At 37.1% G+C, this 17,124-nt stretch overlaps 1 protein-coding gene across 7 annotated transcripts in view; it reads left to right on the top strand.

Annotated features, from left to right (window-relative positions):
* Window positions 1-560: 560 nt before the first annotated feature.
* Window positions 561-17,124, top strand: part of arvcfa (ARVCF delta catenin family member a) — a 63,494-nt gene continuing 46,930 nt past the window's right edge. For 3 of the 7 annotated variants that reach the window (XM_062032200.1, XM_062032198.1, XM_062032196.1), the window contains exon 1: window positions 10,624-10,975. In XM_062032200.1, coding sequence (XP_061888184.1) covers window positions 10,955-10,975 — 21 coding nt within the window. In that variant the 5' untranslated portion in view covers window positions 10,624-10,954. Of the gene's footprint in view, window positions 623-8,616; window positions 8,662-10,623; window positions 10,976-13,973; window positions 14,569-17,124 lie in introns of those variants that run through there. The other 4 variants (XM_062032194.1, XM_062032193.1, XM_062032195.1 and 1 more) reach the window with 3 other exon arrangements.

Genomic DNA, 17,124 nt, shown 5'->3' with positions numbered 1-17,124 from the left:
CATGAATGGCAGATGGGAGGCGCAATCCCATTACAGTAATTACAGGACAAGTATCTGCGCTAGCTTGTGCATGTGCACATTAAACGTTTGTCAATATTATGACTGGTTCTGTTTTTTTGAAGGTGGTGGTTATCGGTAATAACTGGGGGGAAGAGCGAGTGCATTAATCACATGGCAAGTGTACATCAAACGTGCTTATGCGTGAGCAAGTGTGCTGTAAACTTCCACATCGTGCATTGTTGCAAGTCTTTGCTTATTTTATGCAAGGTGGCGATTTTCATTAATAACCGGCAATCCCATTTACACCAATACATTAAATATACGACAAGTCGCTGTCATGTCTGTGTTAATCATGTTTTTGTTTTGCTCGGGTTTTGGGCTCTTTTTTTAGTTCCTGGTTGCACTTCCTTGTTTGGTTTGGTTTCCATGGTCACCCATTAGTTTTCACCTGTCTTGTCACGCACCTGTTTCACATCCTCATGTCACGCACCTGTCTCACGTTTTCACTAATCATGTCACCAGTATTTAAGGCCATTGTTGCCAGGCAGTCGGCCTGGCGACATCACTCTGTTCACCCACATGATCCATGCTGCTCTTCCTTTTGCCCCTCTTGTCATCTCAAGTAAGTTTTGTTATTGTTCATAGTTTTTTGCCTTTGTGCTAGTGTTTTGTTTTCATAGTCTAGTTTTGTACTTCCGCCATTGTGCGCGCCTTTTGTTTTCATAGTCAAGTTTTTTCCCTCCGCTGTGAGCGCTTTTTGTTTATCCCCTTTTGAGCCTTTTTTGAGTTAATATATTAGACATGTCCTCAATCTGTTCATTTCTAATAAGCAAGGTGGTAGTTGTCGTTAATAACTGGAGGGAGGAGCATTGATTAATATGGCCTAAACTCATGCAATTAAGGCGGTCTCTGTTTTCACAGTTTCTTGCAGTGATAAAAGCGTAAATGAAAAGGAAAGAACGCGTCAGCCACAAAGTCGTCCTTTTTATCCGCTGCCTCTTCTCGTTATTTCACGGCCAAACTCTGTATGCGCTGGAAAAAAAAAAAAAAAGATCCTTTTGGCCTTTGTGGATTTTCTTTCATTTGGCGGCCAAACACATCGCTAATTGGCTGCAGTTTGTCTTGCATACTTGCAGTCTGAATACAGTACAGTATGTCTTCCTTTATCTATTTGTACCATCATAAAACTCTTAATAATAGAAACAAGATGGTAATACTACAATAACTACTACTGCTAATATTGATGATAATAATAATAATGGAAACCCAAATTTAAATTAAAAAAATACTGTATTTACCTCTGCTACTACTGCTGATAATCATAATACAATTACTACTACTAATACCTCTATTGTTATTATTTTTATTATTAAGTACTGGTGAAACTACACACATACATACATTTGAAAAAATATAGAATAATTAATGCAATGTGTAAAAAAGATGTACTAATAAAAATAATGCTAAAATTAATTAAAAAAAAAGGTGTATGTATAAAAAAATATATTGTAAAATAATCGTAAAATATATATGTATTACTATGATAAGGTATAGGAATGATGAAAAAGACTACAACATCAGAGTGGACACTTTCAGTTTAATAAGCCCACACAGACACTGCAGGGTCTTTTTTTAATCCTTTTTTTTAACTTTCCGTGGACTCAGTGCAGATTTTTGCGCTAATTAACCCCCCCTAACCTCCCCCCCCCCCCCCACGCACACACACACACACACACACACACACACACACACACACACACACTCACATTCTTGTATTTGTGACCTTCTTGAGACCTCCGAAAAATGCCTCCCTTTCTAGATATATAAATATTTGTATTTACAACATCAATAATATATACATACTATGAAAATAAAAAAAATTCTAAAATCCTGACTTTGGAGCAATGTTCACGGACTCTAGTATTTGGCTCTCTATTAGATGCAATGGTTTTCCGTATTGGGACCATGATTTCGGTCCTAACTTGTTCACCGGTCCTCACATGCAAGGTACTTTTCCTTGTTGATGTCTCAAGAAGGATAGAAACACACACACACACACACACATACACATACATATTCTTGTATTGTGACCTTCTTGAGACCTCCGAAAAATGCCTCCCTCTTTAGGACCACCCTTTCTAGATATATAAAGATAAAGATAAACATTAATAATATAAACATACTATGCAAATATAAAAAAGCTTTTTGAGGAAAAATTAGTTGGAATTTCACAAGAAAAAGGTCACAACTTCATAAGAAAAACTTAGAATTTTGCCTTTGTATGCACATTACATCAACCAAAAATCCTGACTTTGGAGCAATGTTCACAGACTCTAGTATTTGGCTCCCTATTAGGTGCAATGGTTTTCCGTATTGGGACCATGATTTATGTCCTAACTTGTTCACCGGTCCTCACATGCAAGGTACTTTTCCTTGTTGATGTCTCAAGAAGGGTAGCAATACAAGAACACACACACACACACCCTAACACACACACACACACACACACACACACACACACACACACACACACACACACACACACACACACACACACACACACACACACACATATATATTCTTGTATTTGTGACCTTCTTGAGACCTCCGAAAAAAATGCCTCCCTCTTTAGGACCACCCTTTCTAGATATATAAAGATTAGTATTTACAACATTAATAATATAAACATACTATGCAAATATAAAAAAGCTTGTTGTGAAAAATGAGTTGGAATTTCACAAGAAAAAGGTCACAACTTCACAAGAAAAACTTTGAATTTTGGCAGTATTTTAATAAAAGTCGTCATATTACTCAACGCAAGTCAAAATTTTACAAGAAAAAAACTGAACATTTGTGCAATATTATGATAAAAGTTGGAAAAACTTAAAATTTTGGCAATTTTATGAAAAGAGTCGTAATTTTACTCGACAAAAGTCACAATTGGTACTTTGACTTTTTAACTTTAATTTTATAAGAAAACTTTACAATTTTGGCAATCTTATAATGATAATCGGAATTTCACTTGGCAAAATTGTGACAAAAGTCATAATTTTACTGTAGAAGCTAACTGTTAATGGCCACTATAGTCTTAGTACCGTAGAGTATTTGTTCATCCTATGGTCACATATAGGGCGCGGGTTGTCTTACGTCAGCACCGGAAGTCGTAAAATCAGCTGTTCACCTGGCGGGTTTTTTCGGGGATGAATAGGGAAGTCCTTCTTTAGCTGCCGTCTTGTTTCATCAAATATTGCTGCACCATGTTTACTTTTGTATGCGCATTAAATCAACAAAAAAAAAAATCCTGACTTTGGAGCAATGTTCACGGACTCTAGTATTTGGCTCTCTATTAGATGCAATGGCTTTCCGTATTGAGGCCATGATTTTGGTCAAGGTACTTTTCCTTGTTGATGTCTCAAGAAGGGTAGAAATACAAGAACACACACACACACACACACACACACACACACAAACACACACACGCACATTGTCTTGCTGTGTGCTCTTCATGCTGGCATATAGCAAGGCTGACTCAACTGACCACTCGTGCACACAAACGATAAACGTACAATAGGGCTTAACAATGTGTGTGTGTGCGTGTGTGTGTGTGTGTGTGTGTGTTGCACTTTCCAATGCTTGCCAATGCTGCATATTAACACAGCAGAAGGTCACCGGTGGCCTTGAACGCACCCGAAAGGTCGCCTTTCTGCTGTTTTGTGTTTCTTTTTGCACGCAAGGACCAGCGAGACTTGTTGCCAACGTGCCCAAAACCCACTTCCTGTTGATTTGATCAGCGTTAATACAAGTCGACAGCACCAGGCCTTCGCTAAAGTAGCGTGCTTTTTAATCGGCGTTGTCGCTCCGAGGAGGAGGCTGAGGAGAAGGATGCGCGTGGCCTGCCACCGCTGCCGCTTGAAAAAATGACAATCAAGCCTGTTGACGACGAAGCATATCAATGAGCCGTGAGCGAGGCAGTCAGCCACCAAAATCTAGGTCAGCGTGCGTGTTAGGCGTCGACACACTCTTTTCTTTACTTCTTACATGAGGATGTCAAGCGAGACAAAATGTGCTCATTAAAATGTTGCAATACTTTAATACCAACACATATTCTTCTTTATTCCCTTGACTTATTTGCTTGTTTGTGTTTTCACTTTTTAAAAAACTTTCTCTCCAACAAACAACAAAGAAACGGTCATGTCCCCCCCTAATAATTAGTATTTATAGAATATACACTACCGTTCAAAAGTTTGGGGTCACCCAAACAATTTTGTGGAATAGCCTTCATTTCTAAGAACAAGAATAGACTGTCGAGTTTCAGATGAAAGTTCTCTTTTTCTGGCCATTTTGAGCGTTTAATTGACCCCACAAATGTGATGCTCCAGAAACTCAATCTGCTCAAAGGAAGGTCAGTTTTGTAGCTTCTGTAACGAGCTGAACTGTTTTCAGATGTGTGAACATGATTGCACAAGGGTTTTCTAATCATCAATTAGCCTTCTGAGCCAATGAGCAAACACATTGTACCATTAGAACACTAAAGTGATAGTTGCTGGAAATGAGCCTCTATACACCTATGTAGATATTGCACCAAAAACCAGACATTTGCAGCTAGAATAGTCATTTACCACATTAGCAATGTATAGAGTGTATTTCTTTCAAGTTAAGACTAGTTTAAAGTTATCTTCATTGAAAAGTACAGTGCTTTTCCTTCAAAAATAAGGACATTTCAATGTGACCCCAAACTTTTGAACGGTAGTGTATAATGATGATATTTATAATTTTTGTAAATAGGTAGACTACCCTTACCTAGTGTTGCGTTTGACCAGTCTACCTCTCAGGGAATTAAAGTCACTGGTCAATCCCAAATTCTTTCAGATTACATATATGCAAAGTAAGAAGGACCATCAAGACAGAATAAGAATATTATCATGTTTTACTGAAGCTTCAGGAGACCAGCCCACATCAATACAGTCATACCGTCATCTCAGGATGGTCTAACATTCAAACAGGAAGAGACAACTTCTTGAATACGCAAACAGTTGTTCTACTACAGATAAGATATAACGGAGTTTTCTCCAACTCCTACATTGCAAGCCTTCCTAAAAAAATAGAAAGAGTACAAATGGAAAAACACTAGCTGCATTAAACATAACTATGAATAAAGAAATAACTCTTAAACATATATGCATTCTCCACACTAGCAAGAATTATCGCCACCCCTGCTTGAAACGACTGTGGAAGAGATTCAAACACCTCTCGAGAGGACTAGTCCAGAGGTGAGTCCGACTATATCCGACCAGAACTTCTCAACCCCGCACTCCAGCTCAGGTTCCTTCTCCCCACAGAGAGGTGATATCCATGTTTCAAGAGTTACATTCTGCAGACAAGGTCCTTATTTTCGACTGCCACCCAACTCACAATGTATCCGACCCCTTTGGCCCCGTCCAAAGGTTGGGTGAGCCCATTGGAAGGGGGACCCACGTTGCCTATTTGGGATGTCCTGTTTCCATGTTTGTGTCTTGTCATAGGGGTCTTTAGAGCTACTCTTTGTCTGGTGTACCTCACCTTGGACCTGTTTGTCTGGGGAGACCATACCAGGGCCATTGAAGCCCCTGACAACTTAGCTCCTGTCATGTCTTTGTGATCATGTTTTGTTTTAGTTATGTCCTGTTGGTTTAAGACTTTTTAGTTCCTGTTTACGCTCCCTTGTTTGGTCACCATGGCAACTTATTAGTTTCACCTGTCTCACGTGTTGGAATCACGCACCTGTTTGTAATCAAGAGAGACTTTTTAAGCCTGTCATTTTCAGTTGGTTGTCCTGGCGACATTACCCTTGTTACCTCTGTTGCCTGATGATACCCATGCTACCCATGATACTCATGTTTACCATAGATCATGCTGTTCTGCTCTTGTCACAGTAAGTGTTTATTTGTTTCACGTCCATAGTTTTTGCCTTTGTGCCAGTTTATTGTTTTCATAGCCAAGTTTGTTATCTGCCTTGTGCGCGCCTTTTGTTTGTACCCTTTTGTTCGTACTTTGTTAGAATTAAAATATGTCTTTACCTTCACGCCATGTCCGATCCAACTTCTCTTGCATCTCGGGAAAACAAACCCCCCATAGTCCACGTTATGACAGCTCTTAGGATCATTGGACACGCAAAGAGAAGAGTCATATTTGTTTGTATAATTTATATATTCTGGTTATTCATATTTATAGTGACAATCTTAATACGACTACTAATAATAGCAATAGTAATAATTAGGACAAGAATATAATGAAATTATAATGATAGTTATTATAATGACAGTAATACTGGTTTGAATAATAATAATAATAATAATAATGACTGAGGATAAGTTTGTAATTTTGAAAAATTCAATTTAACAATAACAAAGTGGCAAAATTACAGAATACATAAATATCTTCATTTTAAGTGGATATACAGTTTTACAAGTCAGTGGTAAAAAGAAAAATGTTGTAATTTCATATAAGAAGATAAAGTGATAATGTAATGTGGTGGATTTTCTGACCTTTTGAACCATATTTTGTGTCTGTCGAAATCCGAAAAGACAGTCTGTCGAAAAGCCTTAAAGGCCTACTGAAATGACATTTTTTTTATTTAAACGGGGATAGCAGATCCATTCTATGTGTCATACTTGATCATTTCGCGATATTGCCATATTTTTGCTGAAAGGATTTAGTATAGAACATCGACGATAAAGTTCGCAACTTTTGGTCTCTGATAAAAAAAAGCCTTGCCCCTACCGGAAGTAGCGTGACGTAGTCAGTTGATCGCCTCCTCATATTTTCCTATTGTTTTCAATGCAGCGATAGCAATTCGGACTGAAAAAGCGAAGATTACCCCATTAATTTGAGCGAGGATGAAAGATTTGTGGATGAGGAACGTTAGAGTGACGGACTAGAATGCAGTGCAAGACATATTTTTTTTCGCTCTGACCGTAACTTAGGTACAAGCTGGCTCATTGGATTCCACACGCTCTCCTTTTTCTATTGTGGATCACGGATTTGTATTTTAAACCACCTCGGATACTATATCCTCTTGAAAATGAGAGTCGAGAACGCGAAATGGACATTCACAGTGACTTTTATCTCCACGACAATACATCGGCGAAGCACTTTAGCTACGGAGCTAACGTGATAGCATCGGGCTTAACTGCAGATAGAAACAAAAGAAATAAACCCCTGACTGGAAGGATAGACAGAAGATCAACAATACTATTAAACCATGGACCTGTAAATACACGGTTAATGCTTTCCAGCCTGGCGAAGCTTAACAATGCTGTCGCTAACGACGCCATTGAAGCTAACTTAGCAACGGGACCTCACAGAGCTATGCTAAAAACATTAGCTATCCACCTATGCCAGCCAGCCCTCATCTGCTCATCAACACCCGTGCTCACCTGCGTTCCAGCGCTCGACGGAGCGACGAAGGACTTCACCCGATCATCGATGCGGTCGGCGCCTAGCGTCGGATAGCGCGTCTGCTATCCAAGTCAAAGTCCTCCTGGTTGTGTTGCTGCAGCCAGCCGCTAATACACCGATCCCACCTACAGCTTTCTTCTTTGCAGTCTCCATTGTTCATTAAACAAATTGCAAAAGATTCAGCAACACAGATGTCCAGAATACTGTGGAATTTTGCGATGAAAAGCGAGCTTTTTGTATTGGATTCAATGTGTCCGAATACTTCCGTTTCAACGATTGACGTCACGCGCATACGTCATCATACATAGACGTTTTCAAGCGGAAGTTTCGCGGGAAATTTAAAATTGCACTTTATAAGTTAAACCGGCCGTATTGGAATGTGTTGCAATGTTAAGATTTCATCATTGATATATAAACTATCAGACTGCGTGGTCGGTAGTAGTGGCTTTCAGTAGGCCTTTAAGAATGTCTGCTCGTTTCTTTTTTTCTATTCTGAACCATTGAAGGACCATATGTGGGTTATAGTTGAACGAGTGGTCGGTCAGACCATTCTACAAAATATTTTGATTGTTTGTTATGGCTAAAGGATTCAATGAGTTTGCAGAATGAGCTGCTTCAAAACAGCGGGACCTTGACGCATGAGGAAAACAGATAAATGGCCAAGTGACCATGGCTATGTGTGATTCGCATGATTTTTGACTCATCCAACTCCTCCGGAGGACGTTGTCTGTTTGCATGGGCAATTCAATCCAACTTTGTACTTTTTGATTATGGGTAAATAAAACTTTTGTACCAAATTCACTTTTAAGATTCGGACCATCCACCACATAATCATTTGAATAATTAACTAAAGTATTTAATGAATGAATGAATGAAATACAAAACCCAAAACCAGTGAAGTTGGCACGTTGTGTAAATGGTAAATAAAAACAGAAATCAATGATTTGCAAATATTTTTCAACTTATATTCAATTGTGTCATGTCTTGTGATCATGTTTTGTTTAGTTATGTTCTGTTTGGTTAAAACTCCATAGTTTCTGTTTTTTCACTCCCTTGTTTTGTCACCATAGCGACCCATTAGTTTTCACCTGTCGTGTGTTCGGACTCACGCACCTGTCACTGATTATGTCTTTATTATTTAAGCCGGTAGTTGCCAGGGAGTCGACATTACCCCTGTTACTCCAATGATTACACGTTCCATGCCATAGTTCCATGCTTGACCAAGTAAGTTTTTCTTTATTCGTGTCACAGTAAGTGTTTATTTGTTTCATGCCCATGGTTTACGCCTTTGTGGTAGTTTTTTTGTTCCTGAGCCAAGTTTGTGTCTTCGCCTTGTGCGCGCCTTTTGTTTGCGCCTTCACGCCATGTCCGGTCCAGTCGATTTGCACCACGGGAAAACAATCCACGCAGGAAACTGCTCCATAGTCCAAGTCGTGACAAATTGAATAGATTGCAAAGACAAGATATTTAATGTTCAAACTGAGAAACTTTTTTTTTTTTTTTTGCAAATAATCATTAACTTAGAATTTAATGGCAGCAACACATTGCAAAAAACGTTGTCACGGGCATTTTTACCACTGTGTTACATGGCCTTTCCTTTTAACAACACTCAGTAAACGTTTGGGAACTGAGGAGACACATTTTTGAAGCTTTTCAGGTGGAATTCTTTCCCATTCTTGCTTGATGTACAGCTTAAGTTGTTCAACAGTCCGGGGGTCTCCTTTGTGGTATTTTAGGCTTCATAATGCGCCACACATTTTCAATGGGAGACAGGTCTGGACTACAGGCAGGCCAGTCTAGTACCCGCACTCTTTTACTATGAAGCCATGCTGTTGTAACAAGTGGCTTGGCATTGTCTTGCTGAAATAAGCAGGGGCGTCCATGATAACGTTGCTTGGATGGCAACATATGTTGCTCCAAAACCTGTATGTACCTTTCAGCATTAATGGCGCCTTCACAGATGTGTAAGTTACCCATGCCTTGGGCACTAATACACCCCCATACCATCACAGATGCTGGCTTTTGAATTTTGCGCTTATAACAATCCGGATGGTTCTTTTCCTCTTTGGTCCGAAGTACACAACGTCCACAGTTTCCAAAAACAATTTGAAATGTGGACTCGTCAGACCACAGAACACTTTTACACTTTGCATCAGTCCATCTTAGATGAGCTCGGGCCCAGCGAAGCCGGCGGCGTCTCTGGGTGTTGTTGATCAATGGCTCTCACTTTGCATTGTAGAGTTTTAACTTGCACTTACAGATGTAGCGACGAACTGTAGTTACTGACAGTGGTTTTCTGAAGTGTTCCTGAGCACATGTGGTGATGTCTTTTACACACTGATGTCGGTTTTTGATGCAGTGCCGCCTGAGGGATCAGAGGTTACAGGCATTCAATGTTGGTTTTCAGCCTTGCTGCTTACGTGCAGTGATTTCTCCAGATTCTCTGAACCTTTTGATGATATTACGGACCGTAGATGGTGAAATCCCTAAATTCCTTGCAATAGCTGGTTGAGAAATGTTGTTCTTAAACAATTTGCTCACGCATTTGTTGACAAAGTGGTGACCCTCGCCCCATCCTTGTTTGTGAATGACTGAGCATTTCATGGAATCTACTTGTATACCCAATCATGGCACCCACCTGTTCCCAATTAGCCTGTTCACCTGTGGGATGTTCCAAATAAGTGTTTGATGAGCATTCCTCAACTTTCTCAGTATTTATTGCCACCTTTCCCAACTTCTTTGTCATGTGTTGCTGGCATCAAATTCTAAAGTTAATGATTATTTGTAAAAAAATATGTTGTCTTTGTGGCATATTCAACTGAATATGGGTTGAAAATGATTTGCAAATCATTGTATTCCGTTTATATTTACATCTAACACAATTTCCCAACTCATATGGAAACGGGGTTTGTACATTTAATTTTAGATTAGGTGGTACTTGCAAAGCGGACTCTTTTTGAGGTAGTACTTTGCTTAAAAAGTTTGTTGTTGTGCCTCACCAGTAACCTTTGACCTTACAAATAGACCCCCCCCCCAAAAAAAAAAAAAAAAAAAAAAATCCAGCCCACAATGTTGTATAAGGCCATCCCACAGCAGTGTGCTTGTCGCTGCAGCAGAGTCCCAACAAATTCTCCTTCTCCGAGACAAACGAGAGCGGGCGTCTCTGTGCTCCAGCTGCATCTGCTTGCGAGTGTGTGCGTGTGTGTGCAGCACAGTGTGGATTCAGCACCTTGCTAATAGCGCGCACATTAACTGCAGCACACATCCAGGGGGGAGGAGCAGCGGCACCTGCATGGCTTGCATGCATGCTGGACAAAATGTGTTGCGTTTATGAGGGTGCACAGCAGAAGAGGAGGGGTGTGTGTGTGTGTGTGAACGTGTGTGTGTGTGCGTGTGTGTGTGTGAGGTTTGAACTGGCTGCTCACAGGGAGGCAGGAATTAGGCAGAGGAGAGCAGCAAACGTCTGAGGAGGAAAAAGAAGGAGAGGAGTAGGAGGAGGCAACCTCGTGCCTCAATCATGCCTGCACAAGTGAAGGAGGTAAGTGTGTGTGTGTGTGTGTGTGTGTGTGTGTGTGTGTGTGTGTGTGTGTGTGTACACGCTGCAGAGAAAGGAGCTTTATGTCATGCAGGAGGCGTCAATTGCTTCACCTCCTTGCCTGCTGTTCGGTGCAGTCTCCTTGTGTTGCATGGGAGGAAATAGGATGAGGAGGGAGGGCATGAGGCATGATGCTGACATCTTCATCAAGTGTGTGTGTCCGTATGAATGCATGAAAGCTGATGTCTCAGTGTGTTTGTGTGTGTGTGTGTGCAAGATAATGACATAGTGCACACACACATATAGAGAGTGTTGAGTGCGCTGCCATCATGTATCGCATTAAATCTGACCATGCAGCATTTAACTATTTGAGGGGCGACCAGCAAGGCGAAAGTGGCGTTGAGGAGGAAAACTGTATTAAAAAAAAAATTTTATATATGTATTGGATGATGGAATATGCTGTCATATACTTCAAGCTGACACAATTACTGCAGTATTTGGTTTACCTTCTTGATGTTATTATTATTGAGTAGGATCCCCTGCACAGTCCAATGAGATCCAATGCAAGAGTTTGCAATCATGAAGATACTTTATGGTTTTCAATATTGTGGGTTTTTGGAGTATTATTAATTGCATCACATACTGTAGACATATGGCCAAACTACTGCAAAAATGTTCAACCATTGACTGAATTTAATTGTATTTACATTTTAATTTTGTTATTTACAAATAAGATAATTTGTCCCATAGAAAAATAATCATACAAATAATTAATAGAAAATTTTTTTTGTTAATATTATTATTTTTTTTAACATTATTGGGTTTTAGACACATACAGTTGACAGGAATAACTGTCAAAAGCTGTTTTCTTTTAGCTAATTGTTTTTGTTTAATTTTTATTAGACATACACACAGTGAAACTATTGTAAAAAATGTAATCATTGACTGAATTAAATTTTATTGTCATTTAAAAAAATAATTTACAAGTAAGATCCAATATCCCAAAGGGAAATAATTATACAAATATAGTCTATTGAAAAATAGATAAAGAAGAAAACAATTTTTAAATTTTTTTATCAGTTGATTTTGATTCAATTATCAGTCATACACATGGTGAAATTATTGCTAAAACATTTAACCATTGACTGTATTTATTTTAACTGTAATTTAAAAAAATAAAAAATTACATATAAGATCATTTTTGCCCAAAGGGAAATAATTATAGAAAGCATTTATTAATAACAGATGAATTATAAAAAACACCCACATATTTTTTAGGTAATTGATTTTAATTTAATTATATTTAATTTGATTATTACACATACACATGATGAAATTACATCTAAACATTTAATCATTGAATGCATTTAATCTCATTGCGTTGTTTACAAATTACATAATTTTTTTGTTAATTAATTTTAATTGAATTTTTTATCAGACATCACATAGGGAAATCCCTGCAAATCCATTTAAATATTTCAATTTATATCACATATTCTTTATTTTAATTGTATTTTATAAAATTTGATTTACAATGAACATTTTTCCCAATGGAAATAATTTTGAAAGAATTAACTGAAAAATAAGTAAATAGGAAGAAGAACATTTTCAAAATCAGTCATGGTGAAATTAATCCCAACACATTTGACTATTTTTTTAAAGTAATTTATTGTAATATAAAATGGCATCACAAATAAAATAATTAGAGAAATGTTCAATACTAACAATCTCCTAAAATAATTCAATTTGATTTAATTTAAGACCATTTTTCCACAAAGAAAATTATTAATATTATTACAACTAGGTTCCAAAATCTTTTTTTTTTTTAAACTAATCTAAAAAGATGCCATTTTAAAAATTAAAAAGTAATCTTAATTTATTATAAATCAGTTTGATGCATTTAATTTCATTGCAAATTTCAAAATGTTATTTACAAATTTATTTATTTATTTTTGTTAATTAATTTGAATTATATTTTTTATCAGATATCCCACAGGGAAATCACTGCAAACCCATTTAAAGATTACAATTCAAATCACATTCTTTATTTGAATTGTATTTTTAAAATTTTATTTACAAGTAACATTTTTCCCAATGGAAATGATTTCAGAAATAATTAATTGAAAAATAAATAAATAAGAAAAAAACATTTAAAAAAAAAATCAGACATGGTGAAATTAATCCCAATTAATTTGTCTATTTTTAAAAGTAATTTCTTGTAATATAAAATGACAGCAAAACTAAAATACTTTTCAATAGCAGCAATCTTTTAAAATCATTTAATTTGATTTAATTTGAGACAATTTTTCCACAAAGAAAATAATTATTATGATTAAAAGTAGGTTCCAAATCTTATCTTAAAAAAACAAACAAAAAAAACCCTAAAGTAACAAGATGCAATTTTAAAAATTAAAAAGTAATCTTAATTTATTATAAATCAGTTTGATGCATTTAATGTCATTGCAAATTTCAAAATGTTATTTACAAACTACATAATTTATTTGTTAATTAATTTAAATTATATTTTTATCAGACATCCCACAGGGAAATCACTATAAACCCATTTAAATGTTACAATTTAAATCACATTCTTTATTTTAATTGTATTTTTATAATTGGATTTATAAGTAACATTTTTCCCAAAGGAAATCATTTTAAAAATAATTAATAGAAAAATAAATAAATGACAAAAAAAACTTTATTTTAAAAATCAGACATGGTGAAATGAATCCTAACACATTTGACAATTTTTTAAAGTAATTTCTTATAGTATAAAATGACATCAAAAATAAAATAATTTTCAATACTAACAATCTTCTAAAATGGTTCAATTTGATTTAATTTGAGACAATTTTTCCACAAAGAAAATTATTATTATTATTACAACTACCTTCCAATTTAAAAAAAAAACTGAAACTAACAAGATGCAATTTTGAAAATTTAAAAAATTATCTTAATTTATTATAAATCAGTTTGATTTGTATCAGACATACACATTCTTGACTCTATATGATTTAATTACATTTTCAACCTGTTCATAATTTACTGTCACAATTTGATTTAGTTTGATTATATCAAATTATTTAAAAAAACATCCCTGTTGTGTAATACTAACACGTCCACTGGCCTTAGAGAGAAACAATAAAGGTAACTTTGGACTATTTTCTTCTTATTAACTTGCTTTTAATTGGATCCCTTAGACCGGGGGTCGGCAACCCGCGGCTCTAGAGCCGCATGCGGCTCTTTAGCGCCACCCTAGTGGCTCTCTGGAGATTTTTCAAAAATGTATGAAGAATGGAAAAAGATGAGGGGGAAAAAAATCTATTTTTTTGTTTTAGTATGGTTTCTGTAGGAGGACAAACATGACACAAACCTCCCTAATTGTTATAAATCACACTGTTTATGTTAAATATGCTTCACTCATTCGAGTATTTGGCGAGCGCCGTTTTGTCCTACTTATTTTGGCGGTCCTTGAACTCACCGTATAGTTTGTTTACATGTATACATTTCTCCGACTTTCTAGGACGTGTTTTATGCCACTTTTTCTGTCTCATTTTGTCCACCACACTTTTAACGTTGTGCATGAGTGCACAAAGGTGAGTTTTGTTGATGTTATTGACTTGTGTGGAGTGCTAATCAGACATATTTGGTCACTGCATGCCTGCAAGCTAATCGATGCTAACATGCTATTTAGGCTAGCGATATGTACATATTGCATCATTATGCCTCATTTGTAGCTATATTTGAGCTCATTTAGTTTCCTTTAAGTCATCTTAATTAAATTTATATCTCATGACACATGTAATATGGCTTTTAATTTTTTGCGGCTCCAGACAGATTTTTTTTTGTATTTTTGGTCCAATATGGCTCTTTCAACATTTTGGGTTGCCGACCCCTGCCTTAGACAGTCAAAAGTTTGAGGACGCTTCTCCATGCTATTTAAAGTTTGCTTGATGAGTACATGAAGTACAGTGCGGCGTTTAGTTTGCATGTTCCAGGCTGCAGAGAGTGCACAAACAAAGCACAGTTGGAACATCATCGTCGACCTATTTGGCTCAGCAATGCACTTTTAGTGACGCTGCACTGACTTATTTAAATAAGCTTTGACTCAGAGCTGGCCTGGCGCCCCCCCAACACCCCCCCCCTGGAGCTTGACTCATCAGACGGGGGGGACGGGGGGGGGGGGGGGGGGGGGAGGGGGACGACAACAAACGGGGCCCTGTCCTGTCTGCCCAGCCGACCATCACTCTCGTCCTCATCAAACTGTCTGCAGGCGATGTCCACACATTTTTTTTTGTATTCGCCAAACTATCCAATATGGCGGTTATTGGGGGGGTCATCTCCTGACCCCTTTTATCTCCGCCTGCCTGCGACACAGTCGGGATGAGAGCCTCTCGTGTGCTCTCTTCACAGCACTTTGCCGTCGGGAAGTCGACGTTTTATTTTGTCAGCGTTTGGATAAAAGTGGAACAGACGATTAGCAGGAAAAAGAACAAAAAAAAAAATGACGAAAAAGCCAGGAAAGTCAAACCCAGATCAACAGGAGCGATCAGCCACTTGTTGCTAGGCAGATTTGGTGAAGCCCCAAAGTCTAATAGAGCCCTGTTTCCGTGGCAACTTGGGACAGAGGTTTGTGCTGCCTCACACGCAGGCCCGGCCCTAACCGATCTGGCGCCCTAGGCAAGATTTTAGGTGGCGCCCCCCCCCCCCACATCGGCAGTGAAGTGTATATACTCACTTTACTTAAAGAAAGCAAATTAACATATTATATGAGAATGTTATGTTATGATTATCTTTAACCGAATCACAGCAGTGCTCAAATTAAAAAAACAGCATTCCCTCTCATGTGATATTGCTTAATTAACATTAATGATGTGCACTTTAACAACCAGGCTTACAACTATACTTAATATATAAAGGGGTGGAAAAGTGACTATTACCTGCAGGGCAAACATTAGCTAACCAGAAGGCAATAACAATGTAAACAAAAAACACCTGCTTAAAAGATCTAATACAAATGTCCCTGAGGAATGTAAGGTGGGAGTACTGTAATTACCTAACGTTACATTATTATTTTCCATAACAATTTAGCCCCGTCCACAATATTAACTCGACGTTAAAACAGAACTAGCTATTTATTAGGGATGTCCGATAATGGCTTTTTGCCAATATCTGATATGCCGATATTGTCCAACTCTTTAATTACCGATACCGATATCAACCGATACCGATATCAACCGATATATACAGTCGTGGAATTAACACATTATTATGCCTAATTTGGACAACAAGGTATGGTGAAGATAAGGTACTTTTTAAAAAAATGAATCAAATAAAATAAGATAAATAAATTAAAAACATTTTCTTGAATAAAAAAGAAAGTAAAACAATATAAAAACAGTTACATAGAAACTAGTAATTAATGAAAATTTGTAAAATTAACTGTTAAAGGTTAGTATTATTAGTGGACCAGCAGCACGCACAATCATGTGTGCTTACGGACTGTATCCCTTGCAGACTGTATTGATATATAAAGTAGGAACCAGAATATTAATAACAGAAAGAAACAACCCTATTGTGTGAATGAGTGTGAATGAGTGTAAATGGGGGAGGGAGGTTTTTTGGGTTGGTGCACTAATTGTAAGTGTATCTTGTGTTTTTTATGTGGATTTAATAAAAAAAAAAAAAAAAAACACAAACAAAAAAAACGATACTGATAAAAAAAACACCGATACAGATAATTTCCGATATTACATTTTAACGCATTTATCGGCCGATAATATCAGCAGACCGATATTACCGGACATCTCTACTATTTATTGTTTAGCAATTGCCGAATCATGTAACATTAGCTTAATGCTAAAAAGCCAGGTTACTATCACATTCTGTAACAGACAAATAATTTCATGTAGGCTAACGTTACATACCTGCTACCTCTGTCTTTTTCTCGTTTCTCCTCTTCTTTTCTCTTTTTTCGTCCCTGGGCACCTGACAGTTTTGGCCGTTTTGACATCTTGTATTGATTTTTTGATGTGGTAAGAGTCATGATACGGGAAGGGAGAGGCGCACCGTGCGGGGGGATTGCATTTTAATTAACGTGGGATTATTTTTTGTATTTAGAAATAATAGTACCAACTTTTTTTTTTTTTTTT

The sequence above is a fragment of the Entelurus aequoreus genome, linkage group LG21 (assembly GCF_033978785.1).
Source record: "Entelurus aequoreus isolate RoL-2023_Sb linkage group LG21, RoL_Eaeq_v1.1, whole genome shotgun sequence".
Classification (NCBI taxonomy): domain Eukaryota; kingdom Metazoa; phylum Chordata; class Actinopteri; order Syngnathiformes; family Syngnathidae; genus Entelurus; species Entelurus aequoreus.
Note: the sequence above shows the minus strand (reverse complement) of the source record. Positions and strands in the feature narration are given on the sequence as shown.